The 16,620-nt window shown below is 41.5% G+C and overlaps 1 protein-coding gene across 1 annotated transcript in view; it reads right to left on the bottom strand.

The window, feature by feature from the left end:
• Positions 1–16,327, bottom strand: part of LOC138976707 (RING-type E3 ubiquitin-protein ligase PPIL2-like) — a 30,458-nt gene extending 14,131 nt beyond the window's left edge. The window contains exons 1-13 of the mRNA XM_070349577.1: positions 16,207–16,327; positions 13,851–13,955; positions 12,970–13,032; positions 12,529–12,580; positions 10,994–11,045; positions 10,438–10,529; positions 9,403–9,492; positions 8,155–8,230; positions 7,381–7,490; positions 5,853–5,897; positions 5,393–5,468; positions 4,354–4,559; positions 2,793–2,826 (exon numbers count right to left, since the gene is read on the bottom strand). Of these exons, the coding sequence (XP_070205678.1) occupies positions 2,793–2,826; positions 4,354–4,559; positions 5,393–5,468; positions 5,853–5,897; positions 7,381–7,490; positions 8,155–8,230; positions 9,403–9,492; positions 10,438–10,529; positions 10,994–11,045; positions 12,529–12,580; positions 12,970–13,032; positions 13,851–13,955; positions 16,207–16,238 (1,033 nt within the window). The 5' untranslated portion in view covers positions 16,239–16,327. The remainder of the gene's footprint in view (positions 1–2,792; positions 2,827–4,353; positions 4,560–5,392; positions 5,469–5,852; positions 5,898–7,380; positions 7,491–8,154; positions 8,231–9,402; positions 9,493–10,437; positions 10,530–10,993; positions 11,046–12,528; positions 12,581–12,969; positions 13,033–13,850; positions 13,956–16,206) is intronic.
• Between the last annotated feature and the right edge of the window lie 293 nt (positions 16,328–16,620).

Below are 16,620 nucleotides of genomic sequence, written 5' to 3'. Positions count from 1 at the left end.
TGTGCGATGGCGCCAGTTTGAAAAATTACCTGATTCTTGGTGTGAAAAAGGGATCGTTTCAGTGACTTACACCTGGGATTATGTTCATCTTGTGTATTTTGTTACTTGAATATACAGGCATTGTGTTGGTGCAAACTGGAGTTTATTCATTCGACTCGTTTTGTTTGATTTTGTGGTAATACTAATATCACTGGCACTCAGCTCTTGTTCTTTGTTCCTGTTAAAAGAAACAGAATTTGCGCGTTGTATATCAGTTTATAATCACACTGAATACTGATAACAGCCCAACCGCCTGTGTTTTTATTTTGCCGTCCGTAAGTACTTAGTCTTAACTGTGTGATAGAGTGAAAACAAGTTAAGTTACAGGTGTTTGTGAATGATTTCTAGAGCAGTTTTGAGGGGTAAGTTTTGTGAATTAACCCACGCGCAGGTTCTCGGAACAGGCACTCGCTACAGTACGCTATTATATGCAGCTCTGTTGACTGTCGTGCATTTCATCTTGTTCGGATCGACGAGTTTTGTTTCCTGTGGTATATATACAAGTTTGTGAGAACAATACGAGTGAAAAACTGTGTTGAAAAACTTTCAAATCGACTTGTGTGCTGCTATTGGATTACTGACCAACAGTTGCAGGGTCAGGTAGGCTTTTTGTTTTCTTCACATGCAGCTAACAATTTGCATGAACATGTATTGAAAGACCGTTTTTTCTTTCTTTTATATTACAGGCATTAATTGCACTATTTTGAATTATATAAACGCAAAACAAATTTCACATGCGCACCATACGCATGCCTATAATATGTTTTTAAATACGACTGTATATACTCTGTTGTTTGTATATATATTTTGTAAAGTGTTGTACATGTATATATCAGTGTACTTAGGGATTACCTTTGTCTTTTTTTCCAATATTTTGTGTTCTTTTATTGTGACACATTGATTATGATGTTTTGTTTACTGTGTTGTCTTCTGTCCTCTTATAGATTGTGCCGTGCTTTCGGATGTTGGGTTTCCTGTTTATTTAACTGCAGCATACATGTGTTTTTCAGATCTGTAAGGTGTGGTATAATTATTTACTTGAAGAGCAAACACCTTTTTCAATTCTCTCATTTAGCCTTTTTTCTGTCTTGTAAATTGTGGCATGTTTTGTTTCATACGATTGACATACATGTATTATCCATCTATGTGTTGTCTGGGGCTAATATCATGTGGCACTTCGAGCGGATTTGGGTGAGCGCGCGCGAGCTATTTTTTTTTCTCCTGTGGTATATTATATATATATATACAAGTTTGTGAGACTTGTATAGGAGGGCCGTGAGGTAAGCTTTTTTGTTTTATTCACATGCAGCTAATAATTTTCATGAACATGTATTGCCGTAAGATCTTTTTTCTTTCTTATATGTTACTGACATTATCTACACTATTTTGAATTTTATATCTACACTATTTTGACTTTTATAATTATATAAACGCAAAACAAATTTTACATGCGCACCATCAATGACTTTTACTAGTAGTCCTTGGCATAATATGTATGTAAATACGATATACTCTACTGTTTGTATATATTTCGAACGCACACACACACACACACACACACACACATGTACACATACACACACACACACACACGCACGCACACACACACACAGTCACACATTGGAAAACACCGTCATGAGTAAGCATCTTCGGCGTCATTGACAAACCTCCAAAAGGGAAAAGAAAGGTCACCTGTTATTCTATTCTCAAGAGTATACAATGTATAACCACTGTTCTACTTTCAAGTATTACACCCTTCTAGATGAGTCAAGCTGAAATGATGTATAATGTAATTTTTACGTACGCAAATGTTGGACTGGATGGTCTTCTCATATTAAATCGGGTTGCGTGTACATGTATACGCGTGGATTTACACGTGTGCGGGTGTAGTCTATATATATCTACACTATTTTGACTTTTATAATTATATAAACGCAAAACAAATTTTACATGCGCACCATCAATGACTTTTACTAGTAGTCCTTGGCATAATATGTATGTAAATACGATATACTCTACTGTTTGTATATATTTCGAACGCACACACACACACACACACACACACACACACATGTACACATACACACACACACACACACGCACGCACACACACACACAGTCACACATTGGAAAACACCGCCATGAGTAAGCATCTTCGGCGTCATTGACAAACCTCCAAAAGGGAAAAGAAAGGTCACCTGTTATTCTATTCTCAAGAGTATACAATGTATAACCACTGTTCTACTTTCAAGTATTACACCCTTCGCATGGAGACTATTTCCTTGCGGGAGTATATAGAGGGCCACTTATCAGGCATTCTGAACAGTGCAGAAAACGTTCTCACTGTTTTTAGGCTCTCTCTAGAGCGCGCGAGCTACAGAACCTTATCAACACAGCAGCTGCTTGCAGAGAGCGGTCCACGCTCGCTGCAGACAAAGAAAGAGTCGTCTGTCAGGCGCCACTGTGAATGGGGCCGGGTAGGAGGGAAATGGGGGGAGGAAAGGAAAGGGAGGGTAAATAGGGGGATGAGGGTGGTTCTTGCCGGTTATTTTTAGCTGGAGCCAGCCTGGAGCAGAGAGTGCCTGAAATGAAACACAGTGACGCACGCACACACATACGCACATACACCACGACCCTCGTTTCGATTCCCCCTCGATGTTAAAATATTTAGTCAAAACTTGACTAAATATAAAAAGTAACTTCTATATTTGTTGTAGAAACAAAACAGAAGTGTTGTATATATCTAAACATACCTCGCCCGGTTCCTGTTGGGTCTCCCCCTTGAATCTGAAAACAAAATCAACAAAAAAGTGGTTCCATTGTTAAATAGTCAGCATCAACTCAGTATACTACAATGTAGAAGGTAAAAATGATTATTGTCAGAGTTTTCAAGAAATGAAAAAGCTAGAATCTAAAATCATTTTGAATCACATAAGCTTGCCCCCAAAAAAGCTTTTCAACATGTATATTGTGACTGTGAGTACTTGTAAAGATTTTTGTTTGCAGATTTTTACTCCTCTTCAAAGAAAGCTAAAAGATATGACGAGGGGTAAGAATACAAAGAATAATCATACACATGGTTTGAAAGCGACTTCTGCTGAGAAAAGAATAAACTTCTTTAATCTTTTTGATCAAATCGCAGCACTCTTTTTCTACATTCTAACCAGCACTCTGCATGAAAGCAAAAGAGTACCATCAAAAAGCGTTCTGGAAAAAAATCAAATAGAGAATGCTTTTCCTTGGTTCCATATAAACACAGAGGCAAGCCTACAATGCCACGTGTAGCTTGCCTCAGCTTTTCTATGGAAATGCAAGAAAAAACAAGGGAAAGCAGCTCTTCCACAACTCATAAAAACACGACATTCCCAGGGATGTCGTTAGGCGTCAGACATCTACTGATTAAAAGGCCCAAATTTCCGATTCACATAGCCGAATGGCGGTCAGATGTTCTATTGTTTTATACTGAGCGCGTTCATTGTCGGATAAGATCTCTGTTCCTTCGGGCAGCCCAATATTTGTTCATTTTCCTTTTAAGATACAAATCTTCAAAAGGCGACCGAGCGCTCTCATGTTTATGTGCACTGAAGTTGTGCAGTGCGGATCTTCGGGAATTCTGAACAATTTGCAGCATGAGCTGTTTGGGTACACCCGTCTGCCTGTCAAATGTCCTATTGATGCTCAGCCCTGAAAGTCCAACAAATGGTGTACTCGCCTTTGGCTAGTGATTCTGAAAATGTACTAGCCGGAGAGCAAACTTTACCAGCCAAACAAACAATTTGTTTCAGCAACTTTACTCACAGTTGGTGAGTAGACGAACATTTCTACTCGCCAGTTACATGTAAATACTCGCCACTTTCAGGCCTGATGCTGAAGAGCTCAGGACATTAATCAGAGAAATATCTATCCAGACACGGCCACTTGACTTGTTAGTTTTGTCGATATTTCTGTATAACTTTAGCTTTTTTGATGGCATTTCGTCCCCAGAGAGATCGGCCTTACGCTTCTGACCCATGTCTATCGGACCGAATGGATGGTGAATGCCACAAAACCGCGCGTTGACCGACAAATACCTTGCTGTGCACATGCGCAGACAAGGCTGTTCCGGTTGTCCTTGAGCTAAAAAGGTTTTCGGGAAATCACAGTCCTGGTGACTACCAGAATTTCGACTTCGAGTTTTTGCGCATGGAAAAGGTTCTCGCGACCGGAATTTCCGTAATTTTCGGTAAATTTCCGTAATACCGGAATTTAGACCCCAAATTCCTAACAATTCCGGACAACCCGGGAGGGTAAACAGGTCTGTCTATCTGAACTCACGATAAAATTTCTGATGGAGCGGTGGAAGACGGTGCCGTGGTAGTATCCCTTGGCACATAGCTTGATGAAGTTCTCACAGGTCTTGGGCACCATGTCGCAGTGCAGCTCGATGTTGAGCGGCCCCTTGCTGGTCATCATGCGCACGTACCCCTTCTTCTTCATCTTCAGCACGCGCTCGTACCGCAGAACGTCTTCATCAATCAGGGCTACCACAGGGCAAAAAATAATTTGTTTTAAACACGATAAAGGCATGTTTAATTATAGAGAGAAAGAAAACAGAGCAAGGATGAATAAAAACAAGAAAAGCAAATGCTTTATACGACTCCCTTTCGTCACATCCAACTACACTTACAAAATCTCCACCTTGAACCCACCAGGTCTAATATGTCCACTTTCTTGCACCAAACACTTCTCCACATATAGAGAATACTACATGGCTTGCCGTGTTGTACCAGATTTACACAAGTTGTTTTTTTAAATATTGAACTGCGAGCGAAAGCGAGCTGTTCACTATTTGAAAAAGCAACGAGTGTAAATCTGGTACGGAACAGCAAGCCATGTAGTATTCTGTTTATCCTACATACTGTACTTACGTGTATTTTACTGAAAATGTCCTGCATTCGAGGCAGCTAAATTGAAGACGCTTATTTTAGAACCTCGATCTCTTCTAAAGCCTCGTGCAATCTATTACGTCAAAGCAAAGAAACGTCACTCTGAAAGTGTGGCATGACGTGTTAGTTCTTAAGATTCATCGAGGGTAATTAGCGAGCGCAATTTGTGTTTCTATAATGACGTTTGTCTCGGTGACTTTGGCATCATAAGCAGTGGAAAAACAGGTCCCTGCCAGACTTGCTTGACATGACCTCATTTACATGATATACACACGTGTGATTTGAACGATTATTATCTCACGGGTGTCTCTCTCACGTATGTAGGATAAAAAATACTATAAAGAGGAAACAAAAATAAATCAAGAAAGAAAGCAAGAAGGGAAGAAAAAACGAAAATCAAATGAAAAACACAAAGGGAGACAACTGACCAGCCTGGTGGTGTGTTTCAGGGGAGATAGCTGTGGATGTGAAGGAGGCGGCCACGCGCCCAGTGGAGTAGGTAGCCTGCACAACACAACCATACATAGTCAATGTCCACCAGAGAACAATTGACACTGTATAGGCCAGCCTTGTGAGGATGTTAAGGACCCGTAGTTCAGTTCATATAAGCCAGTCTCCTAGGTTTGCACTTGAACATTTTGTACAGAGATGAAAGATTACTACTGTCTTAATTTGAAGTTAGGATTATCAAACCACATTATCTGTTTAAAAACAAAACAAAAAACAAATGACACCAAAAAACAACAAGAAAAAATAAAGCTGATAAAAAAATGTGTGTACAATGTCAACTACATCTTTACAACTCAGTGCCAATTGCAAAAATCAAAACATTCGACGCTCTCATTTTTTACTCATTCAGAAAACGGAAGACAAAGCACATAAACTTACTGCATTGAACTTGTCTGCCTTCTGCGGAAATATTTCCTTGGAACCCTGAAAACATAAACACGAGGTCTTAATGTAGACATGATAGAAAAGTATCCAAAGACTCTTGAACAAACCATCAAACTTGACATAAAACACCAGTTTTATCTTCACACATATCGCACACAGTGCTTGGACACTGATATTGATAAAAGCCTTACAGACTCTGGGATATAAATCTCTTGCTTAAAGACCACCCCAAAAAGAAAGTTTAATAAAAAAGGTAAGAAATAATTTAAAATAAAAGAAAGTTGGATTAAGGTCAGAGCTCCCCAAAGTGCGCGTCCCTGCGTCCTACACGCACTAGAAGCCGAAAACACGTACTAGAAATTTATAGAAGGGGTCACGGGACGCACTAAACTTTAAAAGAGCGGGTCCAGGGACGCACTAACTTCCCTATATCATGCGTACCGAAGATACTATTTTCAGACTGCAATGGTCAGCTATTGTGTACCTGAGGTACGGTTTTCGAACTGTATACGTCTTGTGCAAGCACCTGTGTCAATGTCACGCGCAAAGGAAATCAGAAAGAAGGTTGAAAGTGATACAAACGTAGCTGTGCCCGGCAAAGGTTATGTCCTAAAAGTAAAACACACTGGTTGCTCGGGCAAAACCATGCCGGGCGACTTCAGCCGTAAACAAACACAGATCCAACAAAGCAATGGACGGAAAAGACACTTCACAGTACACTAATGCTCGACCACAATGGTCCCAATGATATATCGGGACTATTCGGATTTTGGACCCTTGGGACCCTCAAAAATTCTGCAGTGGGGGTCCATGGACCCTCTAAAAATTGAAAGTGGGAGTCTCGGGATCCTCTAGGAGGAGCATCCGTGGGGAGCCCTGAAGGTTTCTCTTTTCAACATTCTGAAAACACAACTAAATTTCACGGACAATGGGACATTTGTTGCTTCTTCCACAGAAATGACTGAAGCGCGCATGATCCATAGAAAGTGAAATAAACAAAAGAAGAAATCAAGCGGTAGTATTAACCACTCTTGAATTCAGAATACAATGGCTGCACTAAAACTGAGTTGAACACACACACAGAACCCCTATTTTTGGGTAGTCATGTTACCTGAATCCAACCAAACAAAATTGCTTACCTTGGCCAACATAATTAGCAACTCAGTCAGTCAGTCAGTGTTCCAGTGTAAGGGATGGGGGCGTTGCTCAGTCGGTACTGGCACTGGTTTCAAACCAGTGGTTGCTATCGTTGTGGGTTCAGCCCCTACACTAGGCGAAGGATTTATTTTTCAGTCAACTTTGTGCAGACTCTCCTCAAACAGGACTAAATGATACAGTGGAACCCCCCCTTTTGAGACCCCCCAGTTTGAGACCCCCCAGTTTGAGACCCCCAGTTTAGGTCTTCCTCCATTTTAAGACCTTGTTTTCTTAGATTTTGTGTTCATCTGTAAAATTACCCCAATTTTAAAACTCCCTCCTTTTTAAAACCTGATTTTCTCACTATACCAATCAAGCCACCTACCAGGTATGGCGACGGCACGTACTCTCTGTCCAGCTCCTCCAGGGCAGACTTGGCCTCGTTGTTCACCAGCTTCAGGTGGTAGCGCGGGTCTTTCTTCGCCTTCTCCTCCTCTGCAAAACAACATGTTGTCATCAACCATTAGCTTTGTTAATCAGTTGTTTCCCTTTAATCACAAGGTTGTAGCGCGGGTCTCTCTTCGCCTTCTCCTCCTCTGCAAACAACATGTTGTCATCAACCATTAGCTTTGTTAATCAGTTGTTTCCCTTTAATCACAAGGTTGTAGCGCGGGTCTCTCTTCGCCTTCTCCTCCTCTGCAAACAACATGTTGTCATCAACCATTAGCTTTGTTATTCAGTTGTTTCCCTTTAATCACAAGGTTGTAACGCGGGTCTCTCTTCGCCTTATCCTCCTCTGCAAAACAACATGTTACCATCTCTGATATTCAGTTGTTTCCCTTTAATCACAAGGTTGTAATGCGGGTCTCTCTTCGCCTTCTCCTCCTCTGCAAAACAACATGTTACCATCATCAATATAGTGGTTAGCTGTTATTCAGTGGTTTCCCTTTATTCCCAAGCTATCGCGGGTCTGCAATAGTCAAGCGCAGTACCTATCAGAAAGCTTCCAGGTGGATCCAGAATAAAACACCTTTGTACCTTTCCTTCGTCCTCTATAAATTTACCCCAATTTTAAGACTCCCTTTTTTCTAAGACTGATTTTTTCAGGTCTTTTATTGTGGTTTCCACCGTACTTCTACTGGCCAGCAGTGTCACTCACCTTCATCGGTCAGTTTGAGTTTCTTCCTGATGTAGTAGAAAGCCTGGATGTTGAACTTGTCCAGGTTTGTGGGGTCCTGAAAATACCATCAAAATGTTCACCACCCAGTCTGAGCTCACCATCACAACGTTCACCACCCAGTCTGAGCTCACCATCACAACATTCACCACCCAGTCTGAGCTCACCATCACAACGTTCACCACCCAGTCTGAGCTCACCATCACAACATTCACCACCCAGTCTCAGCTCACCATCATCATTTCATGAAGCCAAAGAATCACATTTTGATAAAAGTCACAGTCCTTCTTGTGTAAACAGTTCGGATCAATGTCTCACATCTGGCCAGGCTGTCGCATTGGGATTAAACCCTCATTCCACTTGGTCACATACCATCCCCCCACTTGGTCACACACCATCCCTCCACTTGGTCACATACCATCCCTCCACTTGGTCACACACCATCCCTCCACTTGGTCACATACCATCCCTCCACTTGGTCACATACCATCCCTCCACTTGGTCACATACCATCCCTCCACTTGGTCAAATACCATCCCTCCACTTGGTCACATACCATCCCTCCACTTGGTCACATACCATCCCTCCACTTGGTCACATACCATCCCTTCACTTGGTCACATACCATCCCTCCACTTGGTCACATACCAAAAATGCACAGCCTGTGTGCTCCCTGTGTATATTGGGGATTTTTTTTTAATGAAGTTGTAAGGAAAAAAAAACTCGCCACAGCGGGCAGTCAGGATGTTCATATTTGGGATATGTGCAAGTGGTGGGATGGTCTTATCCTATGTAGACGCCTCACGTGATCTGAGACGGTGAGCCAGTGAGACGGTGAGACAGTGAGACGGTGAGCCACACAGTGCACACAGGAAGGAGTTTGCCTTTAATAAATTAGGAGAAAAAAATGTGCGCCACTTCATGAACCCTAACCCCACAACAACAAATAAAAAATAAAACTATTCAAACTTTCTATGCCAAAAAAGACCCTTGGCTAGGCTATGTGTCACACTTTGGGGATTGCAGATGTCTGTCACAGGGATTATGTGACAGCCACTCCAGTACAAAGCCAGTACAAAGCCAGTCCAGTACAAAGCCAGTCAGCCACTCCAGTACAAAGCCAGTACAAAGCCAGTCCAGTACAAAGCCAGTCCAGTGTAAATAAAAGAAGACAGGGAAGCGCTGATGCTTGCACAGATCATACCCTTTCTTTCAACAAGGCATACTGACCTGGATGGTGATGATGTCTTTGCGTGTGAAGGGTTCGTCCGTCATCAGGTCCTTCAGATTGCCCGTCTTCAGGTTCAGCCTGTCCACAGCCTATACAACAGAAAAAGGTGAAGCAAAATTTTTGTGTTATTGAAGATTTGAGAAAGTTTGATTCAAATTAGGAAGCTTCGACTGATTAAAACTTTATCTTGAAGGCTGGAAATGACAAAAACATTTATTTTTTTAATTCGATAGTTTTAGATGACTTTTCATTCTTGCAATAAGGAAATCAATCCCCATAAGCAAAGCTTTTGCCTCAAAGAAAACAGTCACAATGCAATTATGACAGAGATTCAGCAAAATAAAACTTTAAACTGGCAAACCACAGATATAAAGGCAATCAAATTCACAGAATCCAGGCCTCTCTTTCTTGTTGCTGAATAGAGATTGTTTCAAGTAAGCCAGGCGCAAAATATCACAGCTGACAGCAGCTCGTGTCTGACAACTCTTGGGCTTAGTCAGGCTCTGGTCCAGGGTTTCATTTACTAGTGCGCCTTGCACCATTGGCGCATAACATTTCAAAATGTCCCATTGGAAAGCCCTTCAGTGTGTCAAAGAGCGCAGTGAGATTACGTACCACTGCGCCACCCCATGCACACTTTTCACGGAGTACAGTGTTCGGAAAAACCTGAGCAAAAACGCACACACACACTAATCTGATACACCGGCACATTCGTATATCACCAATCGTGACCAATGGCACCAAATAGAACTATTTTGCATCTTTCGACAAAAGCATTTTCGGACCGCCTAGCCTGCTTTGTGCGTTTTGCCTTCGACTATGTAATGTCCCATTAGAATTTGGTTGAGGGGGACAAATGTCCCATTGTCTTTTTCTTCCAGGCTAAACCCTGCTGGTCAACCAACGCACAAGTATGGTAATCAATTAAATCAAAGTGATCGCATGCTACAAATTGTGTCATTTTGGAAACAATCTGAGGGCTTTTTTCTTTCTGGTATTTTCCCTTTAATTTACTTGCATTATAATGTACTTACATCATGACAGTAGACGTTCCCTGTCTGTCTGACGGCCACAATGTGAGTGTTCTCGTTGAACACCTTGTACGTCACCGGACAGTGGTACTTGTCTGTGGAAACAAGACATGGCATGGGAATGAACAAAACCAAATAAAGCCAAAAATAAATGTATTTATCATGCTCATTGTTTAAATGCTCATGTAATAAGTTGATCTTAGTAGTGTACTTGTGTTCAATTATGCTAATGCCTTATCCCCCTTCATGTGTACACGCAAGCACAAGACCAAGTGCGCACGGAAAAGATCCTGTAATCCATGTCATAGTTCGATGGGTTATAGAAACACGAAAATACCCAGCATGCTTCTTCCGAAAGCGGCGGGGTAAAAACGGCCATACACCTAAAAATTCACTTGTGGAAAAACACGAGTGTACGTGGGAGTTTCAGTCCACGAACGCAGAAGAAGAAAAGAGGGGTTCCATTCGACATGGTACTGTTTATTTATACAAAATTTGATAAGAGTATGAAACCTAATCTTAATAACAAAAGTATGTGACATGATACACAATTGCTTACCATCACTGTTCTTGTAAAAGGTGAGTCGAATCAACTCCTTGGCACTCATTTTCTGTGGAAAAAAACCAGCACTGGTTAGTGTTCACACAGACAGAGAACATGAGACAGGAGATAAAACACACAAAATCAAGATAATCCTTCACAATTGAAATATCTTCAAAAACAATACAGAACTCTATTCTCATTTCTCTTTGAAGTCTGTCTTTGATTTGACCAAACGGCGCTGCATACAGACACCTGACAGTGAAATTCAAGGAGTATTCAAGGAGTTTTCAAGGAGTATTTCCGGTATCCCAGCTCCACCATGGCAGGCTCCAGAGAATCAATCAGGGTGGTTGCATAAGCATGTCCAAGAAATTTGGAAGCGTAGTATTCCGTTTGGACTTGCTGCCCGTTCCAGCAACGAACAAAAATGTCAAGTTGTTTCATTTTGCTGAAAAACTTTAATATTAACATTTTTTTTTGTTGCCTGCACTTCAGAATTCAAGGAGGTTCAAGGAGGTTAAACACAAGAATGACCATTTTCTCCAAATTCAAGGTCCTTGAAAAGGGGGGTTGAAAATTCAAGGAGATTCAAGGAGATTCAAGGAGCGTACGAACCCTGGGCGCACTATTGGGCAGATCTGTACAGGATTTGACATGTGATAAGAACATCCTTCCATTTCGATGCATATATATAATATACCCACAATCTGCACCCACGTTGGTTTCTGTGCAGAGTTATAATTTTCTATGAACAATTTTGTAAAAAGACACCAGTGTCAACCTACAAAACGTCCACTCTGTACAGAAACCAGTGCTGTTCTGTGTCCTCAGTCTGTGGTCATCGATGCATTTTTTTTTAAAATGACCCTGTTCCCTCCCCCGTCCCATAGTTTTGACTCCATGGAGTTCTTGTTACCCACCATGTTTTTCATAGCGAGGAAATTTGGACCTAGACTGTAAAAATCTTTCACGTTTTCAGTCCACAGGTCCAACAGAACCATGGCTGCCAACATTATCACTATGAAATTCATGAGGGGGTCAAATGTTGATGTCCCATCGACAAGCTTTACAAAATGCGTAATGTCCCCCCTTGTTTGACTTGTGGATAAGTCATAGTTCGTCTTGTACTGCGGTAAAAACCTCACTTCAGCCTTTGTCTTTTAAAAATCGTTTTGTTGGTGGCATTTTAAGAAGGCCAAAACCGGAAAGAAGCACAATTTATTTTTTGTACATGCGCACATCGACTTGGCCGGTCTCAGTAAACCAGAGCATCTTTTCACCGGTTTCATACCCCCAAAAAGAGGCTGCTTTCACAAATTATTTTAGAAAATGTCCTTTTCGGGAAAATAGAAAAAATTCTGGATTTCATGACAGATTCCTGAAAAATTCAGGAGGGTTGGCAGCTATGCAGAACTATTGTCTGTCCTTTCAGTCTGGGAACAACACCGACAAACCAGTCAGGGTGTAGGCTCAGGGTATGTATCTCATTGTAAATCAAAGGATTCCGTGTAAAAGCCTAGACAGATCAGTTTTGGTGTAAAGCAACTCACCTCTCCGGTGGCCGGATTGATGCCATACTTCTTCAGGAAGGGTACAATGTTCCTGTAACAAAATAAATGCATCATTTTAGTTCCTGTAATAAACCTTTCTTGAAAAAAAAACCCCACAACTTTGAGATTTCAGATTTTTACACACCAATCCTGCGATTCATTATATTCAATGTATTTTCACAAGAAAATATACCATTGGGCTAACAGATATATAGTGTGTGTGTGTGTGTGTGTGTGTGTGTGTGTGCGCCAAGTATGGGTGTTCTGCATGTGACAGAGAATCATGAAAACAAATTATTGATCTAATCTAGTAAATAATTTGACAATACTCCTGTTATATAACGGGTCTGAAAGTAAAACTCATCTGGTTTTTCACAATATTCACAGGGGAAATTAAAAAAAAAAAAGAACCAGTAAATTAAAACACAAGTAAAAACTCACATCAAGTCAAAGATAACCCCTTCCTTGGTACACAGGGGATTTTCAAATGGCTGGAAGGACAAGCTGCAAAGGAAGAAAGAGAGCTCTGTGTTCATGTTAACAATAACATGCTGCACTGGACAAACACTGCATCAGTGCATGTCTGGAGACTGACATTTTTCAAGTGTTAGTCCTCTTCAGTTCTTGGTTTCTTGGTTTCACAAAGCTTCTGTCTGTCTCTCTCACTAGCACACATGAGTATACACAAGAAGAGATGCTAGCTCATTACAATATCATTATCAACCCTCCCCCCCCCCCCCCCCCCAAAAAAAAAAAAAAACAAACAAACCAAAAAACAGTTTATTACTCTCATGTATCTGGGCATAAAAATAGACAAATTAACTAACAATACAAAAAAAAATAACTAAAGAAACACACAAACAAATACAAATAATAAACAAGAAGCAAACAACCCCCCCCCCCCCCCCCCCCAAAAAAAAAAAAGAAAAAGAAAACCACGAACACATGCACCAACAATAACCAAACTACACGCTCATTCACACACCAGGGAGGGTCAAATCATCCGCCTGATCGCCAGGGGAGAATAAAAAACCGCCAGGCCAGTAGAAACTGTCTGGAAACTCGCCTGGCTAGCCAGTGAAAATGCTGATCAAATACAACACTTCTAGTTGTATTATCTAGTTTCAAAGTGTTATACACGCTGCAGATCTTGCAGCAGCTGTGGTATGTACTGGGCCAGCAACATTTCTGGCAGGCTAGTGACTTTCTTAAAGTTACTCGCCCGGCTGGCAAGTTTAAATTTTGAGATTTGGCATTCCCTGCACACACACACACAAAATATAAATAATATCAAAAAACAACAATAGCAAAACAAAATGTACCTGCAACAGCTGAAGGGGAGACGGCGAAACCGTGAGTTTTCCCCTGTGTTTTGCGTTCCTTTGTAACCTCCCCATTCATACTTCCACTCCTTCGTGGTCAGGTATCTGCACAAAGCAATTTGATCACATCAGTATACATGCTCAATCACATGCAGTGATACACAAGCACACTAGACATTCTGGCAGAAACTGACTGTCCAGTTCAGACGAGATAGCAGAAGAACAGACTGCTACACATCAGTAAATATTTACTCAATATTATGAGACAATGATAAAAATAAAAGGTGATACGTCTTCATGTCCGTGTATATATTATATACTTTTTTTTTTACATTTCAATTTCATGAATATGTTCTCTTGCTGATATTTTGAGCATTTGGTTGCTATCTATTTCTCGTTACGTGAAATGGGGGAAGTGTAAGAGTGAGTAACTTAGTAATACTAAGACTAATCTGAGCACAAAAAGTTTGACTTCATCACTTGATGTGTATTTTCTGTTGAGGGATAATCCGCCTCCAGTTTCTTGTACTTGGAGAGGGTTTTACACATGACACACATTTCGTTGAAAAGCTATTTTGTGCATGTAGTTATCAATAGACTTGACCCACAAGTCAGCAGCGAATGTGATAAACGGGTTATCTCCCCTGAAAAGCGAAGCAAGCTTCGAAGATGGCGACGATGGAAAAGAGAAGAACTGTGAGCGAACTGCGAAAGGTGTGTGTGTGTGTGTGTGTGTGATGTGTGTCAGTGTGTGTGTATGCGCGTGCTGTGTGTGTGTGTGGCTGTGCTTGCGTGAGCTTGTGTGTGTGTGTGTGTGTGTGTGTGAGAGAGAGAGAGAGCGATAGCCTGTGAGAGTAGGGTATGGTTGTTGGTGAAAGTTGAGTTGGACGCTGGGGTTGGGCGGGTGTGTGTGTCAGAGAGGGTTGTGTGTGTGTGGGGGGGGGGGGGTGGACTGCGTGTGTGTGTTTATTTGTGTGTGTGAGGGTTGTGTGTGTGTGTGGGGGGGGGGGGGGGGGGTTGACTGCGTGTGTGGGTTTATTTGTGTGTGTGAGGGTTGTGTGTGTGTGTGTGTGTGTGTGTGGGGGACTGCGTGTGTGTGTTTATTTGTGTGTGGTGTGTGTGTGCCTTTCGCCTTGTATTGAGGAAATTAAACTGCGTTTGCGTATTATGTGTGTGTTTGCAAGCGTGCGTGTATGTTAGGCATATCTCAGTAGGTGTGTGTATGTGCGCGTACGTGCAATGTGTGTGCGTGCGCGCGTGTGTTTGTGTATGTATGTATGTGTGTGTGTGTGTGTGTGTGTGTGTGTGTGTGTGTGTGTGTGTGTGTGAGATAAACAAACTATCAAGAACAAAACAAAACTGAACAAACGAAATGTTTTCCCCCCAACTCTGATTATTGCTTGTTTCGGAGACGACTGTGATTTTGACTTTTTGAGTAAGCCTACACGAACACACAAGCTCAATACAGCCGGCAACAAGTTCGCCGGTCGGGGCAGTGAAATACTATTTCAAATAGATCTATTTCACTAAGAATGTCAATGGATATAGGGCAACATACTTGTTTTTTAAATCAGTGATTGATTAGATCGTCATATTTTTGTGACACTGAGACCAAACCATCAAAAAATTAGCAATAGGCCTTGAATCAAAGTCGTGCGAGATCTGACCTTGCTGCAAATGTACGTGTACGACTTGGTTGTGTTGACGTTCAACTGGTAAGCTGGGCGATTGCAGGCTTTTATCCAGCGAAGGCAGCGATCTAGATGGTACAGATGCTTTCCCGGTTTCACAAATGGGATGAATTTCACGCCAACACAGCGTTCAGGATACCTATCATCCGTTTTACATTGTCCCCAAGCACAGCGCTTGTTAGCAGCATTTGTGTGTGTTTGCTTCCTAAAACAAGGGAAGTAACTCCCAAAGTCTCGATATGTGGATATGGTTAATTATCTAGGTGGTACGTTCTGTGTTTGCAGGAAACAATGATGATTGAACAAGAATTCCAAGTTAGTTTTCCATTCCAATCCATTTTTGATTTGATTTTTTGATTTGGATGATCAGATTTCCGTGAACACGATCTCCTGCAACTGTCTCATGTATGACCAGATGAGGCTAAAAATGAAAAGCCAATTTGGACCCCATTTTGTCTAGACGCTACTTTGACGTAAGCAACTTGAACTTGGTCCCCTTGTTCCGAAATATTATGGTATTGGTATTTGCCATCAGAAGAAAACACGATCTTTTGTCGTTCGAGACATACTGAAAAGAGTAATCTGAGTCCTGTCTAAGAAACAAGGAAATGCTGCGTTTGATCAGCAAGCATCTCTCTACAAACGTACAACGTCAGAATACTTACAGTTTATCTTTCTGATGCTGTTTCTTCCCCATCTTGAGATCTTTGTTGTCTGTGCTCTTCTACTCGCAGAGACAGATTCTTTCACTTCCGCCCTAAAGGTACGTAACTCTAGATATGAAATCTACTGAAGCTGTTGTGGGTTAGCTCCCCTCAACTCTACATTCTCAGTCATATCACACAGTACACATCATCAGTTCCTTACGGGCTATCCTTATATGGGGGTGAGGGGGCGGGGGGGGGGGGGGGGTTGATTAAGTCTTTAGTTTATTTGATATATTTACTTTTTCGGGTGATTCATTCTGCATGGGGGAGATATTTCGTTGGGTGGCATCTCTCTCTCTGACTGACTATTAGGGTTTAACGTCCTCTTAAACCAACTTGTCTATAATTGGGACAGGTATTGGTAATACGTTG

The sequence above is a fragment of the Littorina saxatilis genome, linkage group LG9 (assembly GCF_037325665.1).
Source record: "Littorina saxatilis isolate snail1 linkage group LG9, US_GU_Lsax_2.0, whole genome shotgun sequence".
NCBI lineage: Eukaryota > Metazoa > Mollusca > Gastropoda > Littorinimorpha > Littorinidae > Littorina > Littorina saxatilis.
Note: the sequence above shows the minus strand (reverse complement) of the source record. Positions and strands in the feature narration are given on the sequence as shown.